This window comes from Panthera tigris, chromosome B3, assembly GCF_018350195.1.
Source record: "Panthera tigris isolate Pti1 chromosome B3, P.tigris_Pti1_mat1.1, whole genome shotgun sequence".
Taxonomy (NCBI): Eukaryota; Metazoa; Chordata; class Mammalia; order Carnivora; family Felidae; genus Panthera; species Panthera tigris.
In genome coordinates this window covers 42,114,587-42,130,297 of record NC_056665.1, presented here as the reverse complement: position 1 = coordinate 42,130,297, position 15,711 = coordinate 42,114,587, and the positions used below count along the sequence as shown (strand labels likewise).

Below are 15,711 nucleotides of genomic sequence, written 5' to 3'. Positions count from 1 at the left end.
CTAGTCTTGGGATGTGGCCGGTGCTCGGGAAGTGGGCCCTCTGCCCCGCATGCTGGGTTGTGTCCACCACCTCTCCTAAGATGTGAGCAGCGCAGAAGGAAGAGAGCATACGAGCTCTGTGCCTCTCAGTGTTGCTATAACTCCTCTGTCCCGGCCATTGTATTTTTAGAAAATGCATTCACGAAACTTTGCAGACTCTTCTATGAGCCGGCCATAGTCAAGGGTGGTGCGTGTGTGGGCACAGAGAGATTAATACGACAGCTCCAGACTGTCTCTCAACTCAGAGCCTCCGGTCACTGGCTGGACGCGTGCTGTTTTAACCTCTGCTGAATGAGCTGCCCCGAGGCCAGGGACAGCATGCTGGTGTCTCTGGACGAGGACAGCTGAGACTTTGAGCTGGCTTCTGCAGGATGAGCAAGTTAGTGGCTGGAGAATGGGAAGGGGAGGCACGGCAGGCAGGGGGCAGACCCACTGCATGAGAGGCGGGGGAAGTGAGGAGCTGGCCGATGTGGCAAGAATGTGGCAGGAAGCCACACAAGTGGAACTGGTCTGGTTGTGGGAGGAACTCAGCTTCCCTTGACAGCAGGGGAGAATTGTACGCAAGGGTGTGGGGTTAGCTTTGTGTTATAGGAAAGTGTGTCTAGGAATAGCGAGGGTTTTCTAGAGGGGGTGATGGGTGGCAGGTGGCAGTGAAGGGTTTCTGACTTGAAAGGCGCTGGAGGGAACACAGCCAACTTGCTCGACTCTCAGGTCACTGGAATTATTATTTAGTGACAGGTGATAGCTCAAGGGAGTGTCGGGGTGGAGAGGTGACGCATGCAGGTCTGCTCTGGGCTCTAGCCTCAGTGGAGTCGACCATGAAGAATTTCTCATCGATAGGCAGCCAGAGGAAGGAATATCAAGTGTTAGCGGAAGGCTGTTCTACAGAAAACCTTATCAGAGCAGGGCACAAATGGTCACACCTTTCACAGGAGCCTGAACTTCTTTCTGGTTCCACAAACATAATCCTATTAAAATTATCTCCCTGCTCATCACCTAGTATGTGATCATGTGTCATACTAGACAGTTTACATACGTCCTGCCTCCTTATTCCTCCAACAAGCCTTATAGGCAAGAAATAATATTCCCATTTTACAGATGAGGAAACCAAGGTCAAACAGCTTGCCCAAAGTTGTTTAGCCAGCCGGGGTGCCTGGGTGGCTCAGTCAGTTGAGTGTCCAACTTTGGATCAGGTCATGATCTCAAGGTCTGTGAGTTCAAGCCCCACGTCGGGCTCTGTGCTGACAGCTCAGAGCCTGGAGCCTGCTTCAGACTCTGTGTCTCCCTCTCTCTCTCTGCCCCTCCCCCACTCATGCTCTGTCTCTGCCTCTGTCTCTCTCTCTCTCTCTCTCTCTGTCAAAAATAAAGAAACATTAAAAAAAAAAAGTTGTGGGGCGCCTGGGTGGCTCAGTCGGTTAAGTGTCTGACTTCGGCTCGGGTCATGATCTCACGGTCCATGGGTTCGAGCCCCGCTTCGGGCTCTGTGCTGACAGCTCAGAGCCTGGAGCCTGCTTCAGATTCTGTGTCTCCCTCTCTCTCTGACCCTCCTCCGTTCATGCTCTCTCTCTGTCTCAAAAATAAATAAACATTAAAAAAAAAAAAAGTTGTTTAGCCAGTGAATGATGTTCACTGGTATTCAGCCTGTGATGTTGACACCAAAACTGTGTTGTTAACCCATCAGCTGCATTGAGTCCCAGAGAGGAAATTAAGTGTTTTTGTATTGTACTTTTCTCCCCCTGGTTTTGAGATGCAATTGACAAAGGCACTAAGTTTAGGCTGTACCGGATGATGATTTATCTGTCTTGTGTATTATAAAATGATTACCACAAGAAGTTTAGTTACAGTCCACCATCTCATGTAGATAAGACATGGTGGTAAGATCTTTTAAGACTTACTCTTAACCCTGCTGTATAATATGGATGAACGCTACATCCCTAGTACTTATTTTGTAACTGGAAGTTTATGCCTTTTAACCACCTTTGTTCAAAATACAACTTCATTCCCACCAGGAACCTGATCCCTTTTTCTGTGAGGCTGGTTGGTTGGGTTTTGTTTTGTTTTAATTTTTATTCAATGCGTGCAAACAAACAAAAAACTTCACCCATTTCTCCTAACTCCCATCCCCTGCCTCTGGCAACTACCAGTCTGTTCTCTGTCTCTGTGAGCTTGCCTTTTTTTTTTTTTTAATGTTTTTTTTATTTTTGAGAGAGAGGGAGGGAGGGAGGGAGGGAGGGGCAGAGCGAGAGAGAGGGAGACACAGAATCTGAAACAGGCTCCAGGCTCTGAGCTGTCAGCACAGAGTCCAACACGGGGCTTGAACCAACAGACTGGACCGTGAGATCATGCCCTGAGCTAAAGTCAGACATTTAACCAAATGAGCCACCCAGGCACCCCTTGGCTTTTTAAATTATATTTTAGGTTCCACATATGAGAGATCAAATGGCATTTCTTCCTCAGACTTATTTCACTTAGACCTTCGAGGTCTATCCATGTTGTCGCAAATGGCAAGATTTTATTCTTTTTCTGGCTGAATAATATCCCACTGTATGATAGGTCCCATATTTTCTTTATCCATTCATCCATCAGTGGATATTTAGGTTGTTTCCAATGCTTGGCTACTGTAAATAATGCTGCAGTGAACCTGGAGGTACATTATCTTTTTGAGTTAGAATTTTTGTTTTCTTCAGTTACATACCCAGAAGTGAAATTGCTGGATTATATGATAGTTCTATTTGTAATATTTTGAGGAAACTCCCTGCTGTTTGCCCTAGTGGCTACACCAATTTACATTCCCACCAATACTGCAAGAGGGCCCCCTTTTCTCAACATTCTCACCAACACTTGTCCTTTCTTGTCTTTTTGATAATAGCCATGCCAGCAGGTGCGAGATGGTATCTCATAGTGGTTTTTATTTTCCTGATAGGTAATGACTTTGAGCATCTTGTCACGTACCTGTGGCCCATCTGTTTGTCTTCTTTGGGAAAATGTCCATTCAGATCTTTAGCTCATTTTTATCATTAGATTGTTCTTCTGCTATTGAGTTGTATGTTTTATCTACATATCTTAGATATTAAACCCTTATCACATATGTGATTTGCAAATGCTTTATTCAGTAGGCTGCTTTTTATTTTGCTGATGGTTTCTTTGCTGTGCAGAAGCTTTTTAGTTTTTTGTAGTCTCACTTGTTCATTTTTGCTTTTGTTGTTTCATTTTTGATGTCAGATTCTAAAGTTCATCACCAGGACTTATGTCAAGAAGCTTACTGCCTATGTTTTCTGTAGGAGTTTCATGGTTTCACTTCTTACATTCAAGTATTTAATCCTTTTTAATTTTTGTGTATGCTCTCAGATAGTGGTCCAATTTAAATTTTTTGCATGTAGCTGTCCAATTTTCCCAACATCATTTATTCAAGAGACTGTTGTTCTCCATTGTATGTTCTTGGCTCCTTTGTCATAAATTAATTGACTGTATGCTTGGGTTTATTCTTTGCCTGTTCCTTTGATCCATATGTCTGTTTTTATGCCAGTACCATAATGTTTTGACTACTATAACTTTGAAATATAGTTTTAAATCAGGGAGTATGATACTTCCAACTTTGTTCTTCTTTCTCAAGATTGCTTTGTCCATTCAGGGTCATTTGTGGCTCTGTAGAAATTTTAGGATTGTTTGTTGTATTTCTGTGAAAAAGGCCATTGGAATTTGAATAGGGATTGTGTTGAATCTGTAGATAGCTTTGACTAGTATGGACATTTTAACATTGATTATTCCAATCTGTGAACATGGAGAATCTTTCCATTTATTTGTGCCTTCTTCAACTTCTTTCTTTAATGTCTTATAGTTTTTCTATACACAGGTGTCTGACCTCCTTGGTTAAATGTATTCCTAGGTCTTGTATTCTTTTCAATGCATTTGTATAAATGGGATTGTTTTCTTAATTTCTCTCTGATGGGTCCGTATTAGGGAAATATAACAGATTTTTCTGTATTGTTTTTGTATCCTGCAACTTTACTGAATTCAATGATTACTTCTGACAGTTTTAGATGGAGTCTTGAGGGTTTTCTGTATACAATATGTCATCTGCACATAGTGACGGTTTGACTTTTTCCTTTCCAGTTTGGATTCCTTTTGTTTCTCTGAATTGCCTGATTGCTTTGGCTAGGGCTTCCAATATTCCGTTGAATAAAAATGGCAAGTGTGGGGATCTTTATCTTGTTCCTAATCTTAGAAGAGAAGCTCTGAGCTTTTCACTATTGAGAATGATGTTAGCTGTGGGATTATCATGTGGGCTTTATTATGTTCAGGTACATACCCTCTGTACCTACTTTGTTGAGAGTTTTTATTATCAAGGGGTATTGAATTTTGTCCGATGTTTTTTCTATATCTATTGGGATGATCAAAAGGTTTTTATCCTTTGTTGGGGTACCACATGGACTGATTTGTGGATGTTGAATCATCCTTGCCTCCCTGGAGTAAATCCCACTTGATCATGGTGTATGATCCTTTTAATGTTTTGAATTCAGTTCACTATATTTTGTTGAGGATTTTTGCGTCTATGTTCATCAGGCGTATTGGCCTGCAATTTTCTTTTCTTGTGGCATCCTTGTCTGGCTTTGGTATCAGGGTAATTTTGGCTTTATAAAATGAGTTTGGAAGAATTCCATCCTTTTCTGTTTTTTGAGTTGTTTTTTTTTTTTTTTCAGTGATGTTTGAGTCTGAAAATCTTTGGGTTACATCTTTTCCATTTCCCTGTTCCCCCTGGCATTCTCTCTGTACCTACAGGTGTCCTTGGTGTTGTCAGCTCTCCAGGCTGGGAACAAGGGGACCCAGGCTTGTATCACAGCTGCCACTGCCGTATCTGGGATTATCGCCGACCTGGACACCACCATCATGTTTGCGACTGCAGGGACCCTGAATGCAGAGAACAACGAGACCTTTGCAGACCACAGGTATGGGAGGGGAGGTCGTCCTGGGGGCTCCTGGATCTGGAGAGGTTCAGGCTGGCCTGATGGATGTTAGAGACTGCTCAGAAGCCAGAAATGCGGTTATCCATGTTGATTTCAATAAGATGCTCAAGGGGAGAAAGTGAACCACATAATCAAAACAAGCCCTTCTTGCCAACTGTAAACATGTAGTCATGTTCCAGCTTTGTGCCTTTCACAGCCTGAACCCAGCCTGCTCTGGCAGAAGACAGCTTTTTGATCTTCTACTTGCCAAGCTGAAAAGATGTGCCTCTCATTTGCTCCCAACCCCCGTGGGAGTGGCCAGGACAGCCACATTTAGCTCTTACATAAATGGGGAGTGGGGCTCTGAGCCTACTGTCTCTCCCAGACTGGCTCTTTAGGCCCTGCTCCCGGAGGCTGGTGCGGGGGTCTCCACTTGCTGTTAGAGAACCACCCCCGCTCCCCAGTAGCCTTGCCACATGTCTGTCACCTTTCTTCCTCTCTTCAGTCCCAGGGCCGGGATAGGGAGGAGACTGCCAATGCTGTCACCCATTCCAGGACCCAGCTGACCTCTCACTGAGCTACAGGGTTGGGGGCCAAACTGGCGGGCCTGAGTCTTTCATGGAAGTTTACTATTAATCGATTAGGTGGATACTGGGCTGACTTTGCTCTCCTCTCCCAATTTTCCTACACAGAAACTGAGTACCCCTGATAAGGGAGGGGAAACACATCACCTCTCTTTTTCAAAGCCCTGTAACAAAAAGCCCCGTATGAAGGGTTTCTTTGCTTCCTAATTGCTGGTAGCCAAACTTTGACCTCTGTCTGTCCCCGTCTTCTCTGCCCTCCCCCCTTTCTCAGGGAGAACATTCTGAAGACAGCCAAGGCCTTGGTGGAAGACACGAAACTCCTGGTGTCAGGGGCTGCGTCCACCCCGGACAAGCTGGCCCAGGCAGCCCAGTCGTCGGCAGCCACCATCACCCAGCTCGCTGAAGTGGTCAAGCTGGGGGCCGCCAGCCTCGGCTCTAATGACCCGGAGACGCAGGTATGGATGGGCCTCGGGGTGCGGGTCAGTCACCCTCATGTTCCCATAAACACTGCCGCAGACCGCAGAAGAGGCCCAGGGCGAAATAGGAACTTCTGCAGTGACCAGTAGGTGCGCGAGTATGTCTGTTGATTTGGGGTCTGCTAGGAGGCATTTATCCTGGCAGGACGGTGGCACAGACTGTGATGGCAGCCACAAGGGTAGAGATGACTGGTGAGGGATTGAGCACAGTGACCCCTTGGGTATATGGGAGAGGGAAAGGGCGGGATGAGTGAGTGGATGGTGGCTCCCTGGGGAGACAAAGGCGGGTTCGGCGTGGGACCGTGCTAGACACACGTGCAGGTGGAACTAGAGAGGGGGTATAAGCCTGCACAGTTAAGGGCATGTGGATTCAGGGGTGTTGCCATACAATGACTACAGCCATAGGAGAGGAAGAGCATGAGGCGAGAGGAAAAGGGGGGTTCAAAGCAGAGCTGAGGAAGCCACCATTTAAGACCATGGTAAGGAGAAAGGGATGCCCAGACAGATTCAGGAGCAGCAGCAGCTGATAGGAGGAAAGCCAGGGGTCCTGATGCTAAGAGCGGGCGTGTTTCATTCCACCGGAGGCACGGCTGAGTTGTCGAGAAGGTGAAGGTCTGAGAGCTGGCCACTGGCCCTCGTGCCATGGAGGGCCATTTGTGTGGAGTGGCCCGGTGAGGGAAAGGAAGGAAGCCAGCATGTATGGACACCCCTTGAGAAGTCTGGCTCTGGAGGGACGGGGAGGGACGAGCTCTGGGCTGGGAAGGGCTCTGTGCTCCTGGAACCACGCTTTGATTTAGCGCCGTCTGCCCGCTCCTTCGTCCTCAGCCTGGTGGTCCAGGTGAGGGACAGCACCCACAGTTCGCTAACCTCGGAGAGCCAAGTACCCGCCACCGCTCCAGCGCAAGGTGGATACTCAGCAAATGTCTCCTTAGCTGTTACTGAATGAGTAGCCAACCAGGGCCACCAGTAACGGACGCTACCCGTTCCCGAGGGCAGAACCGAAAACCCCTCTGCTCCATTCCGGCACCATCAGATAGCAAACACCTCCGTGTTCACTGCTTAAACCACTCTGTTTGCTCGTCTATTTGGTCCACGTGGACAGAACTGGATTGGAAGCCGCCTACCATCCAGTGCCCCTGTTGACGACAGCTACTGTTATGGTTAACACAAGGCCGTCAGCTTTGCTCGCATGTGACCGTGACCCTTCCCTGCCCGACATCCTCCAGTGGAGCAGAGCTCCATGAGGAAACGTTCCTTGTGTGGCCATTTTACTCCTCCTGCTGGATTTCTCTCTGATAACATCTGAGCTCCGATTGGCTGCCCCTTGGAATTTGAAGCATTCACAGAAATGCCTACCTGTGTTTTGTTCTTACCCAGTGGAGGAAGGAAAAGCTTGAAAACGCTCAGTGAGGTTGGAATCCACACTCTCCGAGCCTGGCTCAGCCTTAGGAAAAGTGAACAGGCTGGGGAGCATTTAAGTCTTTGAAATACACGGAAATGTATCGAATTATTTCGTCTTCACTCCCAAATGGTCTAGTAGATGTCCTAGAGCCACAACCGCTAATGAGATCTCTAGTGGAAAATATCCTTTCAGAAAAATGCGCCTACTCACCAGTCAGATGCCCAGTGACCAGGGATGGGACGGTGCATGCTGGGTGTTAACAGCAACCTTTGCTCGCTGTCCCTTGTTCTTCCCTGGCTGCCCCTCCCCGCTGTGATGACCAGAATCAGGGTGAGTGAGGTCCACATCCGTCAGCCCTTCCTCAGGAGCCGATCCCCTTCTGCCGCGTGGTTTCAGGTTGCCAGAGGCTCCATGTACCCTGAGGGTAAGAAGGCACAGGACGGAGCCTGAAAGGTGGGAGGGGCAGAGGCACAGTGTCACTGTGCTCCCCAGCCATCTGGGACACTAGAGTTTCTGATGTGTTCTCATGTATGTTACGCAGCCACCCTCACAGCCGTGCAGTGAGAGATACAGTGGCACTGCCAATGCCATTTGTACGTGAGGAGCCAAAGCCCTAGAGCATAATCCAAGTGTGAAGGTTAAGACCAATAACCCTTGGGATCATGCTGACTAGAGTCTGAAGCCCAGCCCTGCCGCTCCCAGGCCCTGAGACAGTGTGGACAGGAGCACCCTAGCTCCCACTTGAAACAGCAGGGGTGAGGATTAAGTGAGGGCATGGGTAGCACACATGGCTCAGCACTTGGAACACTGCCCTCAAGTAAAGGGAAGTTGTCGCGATTACAGCAGCAGGAGCTAAGAAGACTCGTGTTACGCATTCAGTGTCACGTCTTTCCCAAGTATGGCTGGTGCTTCAGACCCCAGGTCCAACACACACACTGTAAAGGTGGCCTGTGTTCTCTGTTGAGTCACGAGAGGGAAGATAGCACATGCTGTCCGGTGTCATTAGGGTGCACACCTATCCATGCAGTCATTCCGTGAGTATTTACGGAGTGCCTGCTACAGGCCAGGCCCCGTTCCGAGCGCAAAACACAATACACACAAGTCCAGGCTGGCCCGCCTGGAGCTCACATCCAAGTGGGGGAAGAAGACAATAATTCCACGTACTGGTACCTGCTGTAAATAAGGACGCGCTGATGGAATTTCAGGTGGGGGGTGGGGAATGGGGAGTGGTCAGGAAAGGTCTCGAAGGGCCGACATGTAAGCTGAGATGTGAGTAATGAGGAGAGCAAGAGGAGAGGCCCTGAAGGAGGAACGAGGGGGATCTGTCCTGGGGAAGATAGACCCGTATGCCCGTAGCATATTGAGTGAGTCACAGAATCCTACGAACCAAAGCTGGAGACGCAGGCAGGATGCCACGGACGCCTTGCAGGCCAGGGTGCGAGGCTTGCATTTTGTTCTCCACGTTTGGGGTTACCAGTTCAGGGAGCGGGTGAGTAGCGTTGCCTCTCAGGCGTCTGCTTAGCTGGTCGCCTCCTTTCCTAGGCAACTTGTCGTCACAACTGCCGGCTGGGAGGTGTCCAAACGTGCTGGGTGTGTGTGGGGTCTGTCTTCCGGCTCAGCGTCAGCCTCTCTCGGGGAGACTCCTGCGTCAGCATCTTCAGGGGTGGCTCCTGGGGAGTCTGCCTTGCTGCAGGCTGTGGAGCTGCTGAGATAGAGACTGGCCTCCCGGATGCCCGCACCTGGCCCTCGGGCCATGGGCTCTTGGTCTTGCCCGCAGGGGACCACTGGGGCTGCTCACCTGGGCTGTCTGCTTTCTTTCAGGTGGTGTTGATCAATGCCATCAAAGACGTGGCCAAGGCCCTTTCAGATCTGATAGGTGCTACCAAGGGGGCCGCCAGCAAGCCTGCCGATGACCCCTCCATGTACCAGCTCAAGGGGGCCGCCAAGGTAGAGCGGGGTGCCAAGCAGGGACAGGCGTGGCGGGCGGTGCAGAATGAGAGAAGCACACCCAAGAATAATGGGAACATATGCATCTGAGCGCCTTCCTTGCTTAGCAGTGTTTTGTCCTCCTGGCATCAGAGCCAGAACTAAAAGGAGCGGGGAGTAGACCTCAGGGTGCTCCTCATTTTCTCTCGGCCTCTCCTTCCTATGCAGGTGATGGTGACCAATGTCACCTCCCTCCTCAAGACTGTAAAGGCAGTGGAGGACGAGGCCACCCGGGGCACACGGGCGCTCGAGGCCACAATCGAATACATGAAACAGGAGCTCACGGTAAGGAGCCAGCAGTCACCTCCCTCTGGCATCCACGTGCAAGAGCTGACACCCCGCCCACCCCCAAGACATCTCAGTGATTTGTAGCATAAAGAGGTTTTACCTGGGGCACCTGAGCCCAGGAGGCCCACTCACCTGCCTGCCGGCAGCTTTGCATAATTGAGGCCCCGGGCATAACTGAACTTGTCAGCGTTTGTCTACAATCAATTTGTAATTAAGAAGTCAATTCAAATATGTCACTTAGGACTGTTCAGGTTTAGTTCCACTAAAACTGGAACTGAAACTAAAGCATTACAGAAGATTGCCGGCAAAGGGAAAACTCGGTACGGGTGTTGGCTGTCACCTTGAGCTTAAATGATGTGTATGGTGTGTAGGCCCACCCAGCACCTCTTGATTCCCAGTGCGGTTAGCATCAGCTTCACACGGCTGCCCACATGCGGATTTTAGAGGGTGAGGTGCCCTGTTAGAAAAACCCGAATGCCTTTACCTGAGATACTTGCCTGTAAAATTCAGCATCTTTCTGTGCGTGGTCCCTCTGATCTCCAAGAAATTGACCGCATGTTCTTTCTTGCCGTGTTCCCGCATTGTATAGTGAGGGTGTCCCGGTGTTCCTGTGATATGGATATTCTCTCCTGTTCTTTTGATCCTGTGATGGCTGTGGATTGACTCACCCTAATCCCTAGAAATAGAAATATGCTGAAAATGAGGGTTTCAAACAGATTTCTTTCTAACTGGAGGTCTGATCACAGATTCGGTTTCTCTGTGCAGGAAGCAGGGGACCTGCTTTTGCTTCCAGCTACTCTGCGTCTTTAGAGAGTCACCTGGGAAGGCCGAAGGCCCCTGCGGATCAGCAGTATAAAGCAGCAATTCTGTTATGTTTTGTTGGTGATTGAGCCTTGGGTTCTCTTGTCCTGTTTTTAATTAAGCCGGTCTTGCTTGGTGTTAAACCAGGTTCTTGCACAAAGAAAAAACTGAAAATTGCAGGTGGTGTCGTTAAGCACTGCCTCCTGACGCTCACCTGCCTCTGTGGGCTGTATGTTTCCTATCAAAAGTCCGGGTCTGTATTCTGATAGGTGTGGGTGGGGCTAATGGGGGCAATGGAAGAGATTTGAAACTGGGAGCATTCCTGGGACATTACCCACGGTCAACCGAAGTCTGCCAACGTGGTTTGGAATTGACAGGTTGTGTGTGTCCACGGACGTGGGAAGTTTCCAAAGGAGCATGTGCCAAAGGGCCACATTAATGCAAAGGGTTCCATACATGTGGTATTCATTCCTCTTGAGCGTTCAGGCATGGTCCTGGGTAGCTTAATTGCACCTGCCCATTTTTAGGGGGCTGGTGATGTTTGGTGCTGGTTAACAGGCTGCAAGGATGCTGGCTGGGTTCTCCCCTTTGCCTCAGGGAAAACTACCTGGCTGAAAGGTGGTTGCCTGGGGCTGAGGACAGAGCAACCCCAACTGGTTTAGGAGTACTCATGTGTGGGGACAGATGCACATGCAACATACAGTCCCTGGCACCAATCACTCATGTTAGAGAGACAAGACAGATGGGCTTGAAGCAGAAATGGCTGGCTTGACTGACAGGTGGAATTTTAAAGTGGGATATTCACTCAGCACGGTTAATTATTTCAGCTTCTCTAAAGAGTGGTGTGTGTGTGTGCGCGCGTGTGTGTGGTTTTAAATAATTCACAGTGTCACTGTGGCGCCCTCGACACGAACGCCTCCACACAATTATGCAGTTATATTTGTAAGACAAGCTAAGAATAGAAGAAACTGAATGCTTCATTTCCCCCAACCCCACACCCTCTTAAAGAAAGAAAGGGGAGTTCACAGGGATGCGTCCAGGTCCGTCCTGCCTAGGAACCAGCATCAGAACTGCAGAATTTCCGGGAGCTGCCGAAGCCCCAGCAGGGAGGGGGGCAAGAACTGGGAAGCCACACCACCACCTTCCCCCGGAGAGTTTACAAATACCGAGGGTCTGTTTCCGCAGGCGAACAGGTTAATGCTGTAGACCTGTCTCCCTCACCATATGGTTCCCTTGAATGCCGAGTACAGGTGTGCAAGACTTATCTGTGCTAGCATCTTGAAAGCAAGAATAGTATTACTCAAATTTCTAATTTCCTGCCATTTGACAGTTTCTTCCTGTTGCTGGCTCAGTTTTCAGACCGTGAGCAGCATCCTGGTCAGAGAAGAACCAATTATTTTTGTCTTTGTCTTTTTTCTTTCATTTTTTTTTCACCTGTTGTATTTCCAACTTCCAGGTGTTCCAGTCAAAAGAGGTGCCTGAAAAGACATCATCACCTGAAGAATCGATAAGGATGACGAAAGGCATCACCATGGCAACAGCCAAAGCCGTGGCCGCTGGGAACTCATGCAGACAGGAGGATGTGATTGCCACCGCCAACCTGAGCCGGAAAGCCGTGTCAGATATGCTGACGGCTTGTAAGGTAAAGGCCTTGGCGTTGTTTTGGGTGGCCGGATGATGCCCTGTCACGACTATTTGGTTTAGTCTGGAGCCAGGGAGGGGCCGGCCGTGTGCAGAAGGGAGCAGCTCAGTACCTCAAACTCGGTGATGAAATGCGTGCTGAAGAGCCCACGGGAAATGACTCTCCAGGGTAGTTTTGTGTTTGAGAGGGGATGGAGTCGGCCTGCTAACTCACCCTCCCACTTTTCCTCTCTGTTCTTGCCAAGTAGGCAGGATGCCTGCTCTGACAGAGGTGAAGAGGCTCCTGACCCTCTGAACAAAAAACACATCCCACTTGTACCTGCCCCCCTTTCCAGCCTCTGCAGGTCAGCATTCTGGGCCAGGAGAGGTTCTGCCATGACTGGGGGAGGAAGTGAGTCAGAGGAACAAGACAGAATGTTGGGGAACAGCCTTTTTCACTATCTGTGCCAGACATCTTGCAGAAACTCTCGTGATCCTTGGCTAGACAAGCAGGGTAGCTGCCCTGAACCCATCCTCGGTGAGGGCGCTGGTGGGACCTGACCATTAAAAGCTTTACTTTATTTTTTTTTTTTAATCTATTAAGAAAGTGAGTCATAAGAGCCCTCCCACCACCCCCCTTGAGCACCCCACACCAGACCTTCACCCTTCTGGGGACAGCTGGGTCCCAGAGACTCTGGCTTCTGCTCAGATTGATAGATAACCCCCCACCATGGTGAGCGGGTTGGGGATGAGTCACAGAAGTTGAAAAAGCAGCTGTTGCAGCTTGGGGTCTGAGGAGACAGGGCCGTTTTTTGTGGGGAAGTCAGTTGTGGGAGAGCTGGTGCCAGGTCCAATGATGGCTTCTCAGGGTTTCCTCAGAGCAGGTAGGATGGGTGAAAGGTAACTGGGGAGAGGGACGGTGAGGCATCCAGCCTGAAGGAATGGGTGTGTGAGGACCAGGCACGGGAGACAGTGTGGGGGGGTTGGGGGAGGAGAAGACAGTAGAAGGTGGTAGGGCCGCTTTCATGGGGGACCACGTGTGCTGTGCCAGGGATTTAGACTCTCCTAAAGCCGTAAGTATTTGCAGTTATGATGTACTTAATGGAATCTGCCCTGTCAGAAGTGACAACTTTCCAGAGGGGTTATGGCCTCAATCAGAAAATAGCACTTTTCTAGCAAGGTAAGGTCTGAATGCCACCATGACATGCAGGGAAGGCTGGGATGCATATTCTGTCATTGGATCCTGGAGGGGAAGGGCGCCAGGGATTACCCCAAGTTGATGGATGATTAAACAGGCTTGGGGAGTTTAAGGGGAATGACCATGGTCACACAGCTATTTCCTCTCTTAAGGACGCTGAGGTTGATGAGTGACAAGTGCTTTGTCTCCGTGTTATAGACCTGAAATGAAAAGGGGAAATAGATTAAGGGGGAAAGGGAAGGCGGCTCGATTTTCAAGTCCCTTTCTGACACACATACCCCTGTTCTCAGGGGAGGAGGATAAGGACAGGTGCCATTTGCACAGCCTCTGCTCCTCTCTGTCTTCCTGCCCCCGGATCAGGCCACCCTGACTTTGCAGGACAAAATAACAGCCGGAGCTTTATACCTCAAAGCCAGACTTGGATGACAAGTGTCAGTGCTGAGCTCTGAGACTGCTGTTAGGAGAGCACTTATTTAGCAGACTTAGTGCAGCAAGGAAATAAGGCAGCTTGCCAGAAAGGACGTGCAATAAGGAGTATATAGAAAACCAGGGAGGCCAAGCAGTGGATCAAGAAGAAGCCCTTATATCCAGCCAGAAGGCCAACTTGGCATGTTGGAGCACTGCCTTTGGGGCCGAGCAGGGTGGCTGGGGCAAAAAGGGAAGCGCAGGAAGTTACATCCTGGCTCATTTTATCAGAAAAGGAGGATTACACTAAATGCTCAGGTGGCGACAAGGGCTACCCCACACCCTGAGTTAATTCTTGTGTCTGTTTCTCGTCTTACTTACATGTGCGTATGTCTGCACTATATACAATACAATCAACTATTACAGCTAATGTCGTATGGCTCTGGTCTCTGGTGCTCTGAGTCCTTATAACTGACTCTTTAATGACCACAAATACTCTGTCAATGGATATAATTTTACCCTCTTACCAGAAATTTCAGTTGTCTGCATTTTTAAATAATGCATAAACTGTACCGCCAGGAACATCTTTGGGCATACCTGTTTTTTCCATGCTTTGAATAATTTCCTTAGGCACGTCTCCCAGGAGTGGAATTAGTCAGATGGTCTGGCATTTTAATTTGTGCCAGATTGCTCTCCCAAAGAGTTCTGCCTGGTTAGAGCCACCAGCAGTGGACAAGAGCACCCACCCTCAGTCCCCATACAACTCTAAATTGGGGTCTGACACACTGCATACCAGAGGTAGCGTCATAGCCTGTGTCCTCCCCAAGACATGGGCTCCATTCTCACACTTGGAGACACAGGGCAGTGGTTAAAGGCACGGCCCGTTAGTCCTCAGGTGGGCAAAACTGAGCTCAGTAATGATAGATCCTGGCCACTCAGATTATCCTCACTCTTTCTGGGGTGTATTGGGGGAGCAGGTGAGGGGAGCACCCACAGGTGTTCCCACCAGCATCCCCCAATCCTAGACGGAAAGGCTTGAGCGGAACAAACGTGAAGGCTAGTCACTATCCCCCACCACTTTGACTTTTTATCCTAATGTGTGATTCATACGTGTCCTGGTTTGCGATATATTTGCAGTTTTGAATGTGTTCTTGTAAGCCCCAAGTTCTTTCCAGGGTAAGGCTTTGGAAGGAAGAAAGGCTGGGCAGGGTTGCCAGATTTAGCAAATAAAAAATGGCGTTTCTCAAATTAACATTAAAAATTTTTTTATTGTTTCTTCAAAAATACAGTTAACTGTGATTAACCTGGTAACCCTGTGAATGGGCGTGTCATCTGTTACATCAGGATTGAATGAAGTCAACAGGTCACAAGTGCAAGAAAAAAAGCACAGGGTGCTGTATTAACCATACGTCCTTGTTTGCTTATCTCACCGTGTATAATGTGAGATGAGTTATTTACGGCCCCTCTGAGGGTAGTGGGGAACTTACCATCTGAAGTTTCCCAAGAGCCAGAGGAGACATTGTGAGTGCAGCATGGTCAGGCCACGTAGTGAGGGCCTGAGTGTGATCAGCCTGTGAACAGAGAGGGGCTTCAGGAACCGCCCCCCCCCCCCCATGCTGCTGGAGAAAGGCAGGCACACCCTGGGACAGGCAGCACATGTCCTGCTGTAAGCCCTAATCATGACCCTTTCCTGGGCTTCTTAGTGCATGTGGAATTTCTTACAATGCAATAGAAGGGGACAGGGAGAAAGGATGGGAGGAGGGACAGGACTCAGGTACTTCTGTCTGGCTCCAGGGCACTAAAAAAGGCAAGACACAAAATGTGGTGAGAGAACCTGCCGTGGACACAGGTGTGAGGTTAACAGGAGAACACGGAGGCAGGCCACCTTCTCTATCCAGGAAGTCACGGAAGGCTTCTCAGGGAGGTCGCTGAGGGCAAGGCAGAGGGAATTCCAGAATCAAGGTCTCCT

At 49.2% G+C, this 15,711-nt stretch overlaps 1 protein-coding gene across 3 annotated transcripts in view; it reads left to right on the top strand.

The window, feature by feature from the left end:
• Nucleotides 1–15,711, top strand: part of TLN2 (talin 2) — a 436,539-nt gene that overhangs the window by 388,586 nt on the left and 32,242 nt on the right. For all 3 annotated transcript variants that reach the window (XM_042988722.1, XM_042988723.1, XM_042988724.1), the window contains 5 exons: nt 4,819–4,985; nt 5,838–6,021; nt 9,266–9,391; nt 9,599–9,715; nt 11,976–12,161. In XM_042988722.1, coding sequence (XP_042844656.1) covers nt 4,819–4,985; nt 5,838–6,021; nt 9,266–9,391; nt 9,599–9,715; nt 11,976–12,161 — 780 coding nt within the window. The remainder of the gene's footprint in view (nt 1–4,818; nt 4,986–5,837; nt 6,022–9,265; nt 9,392–9,598; nt 9,716–11,975; nt 12,162–15,711) is intronic.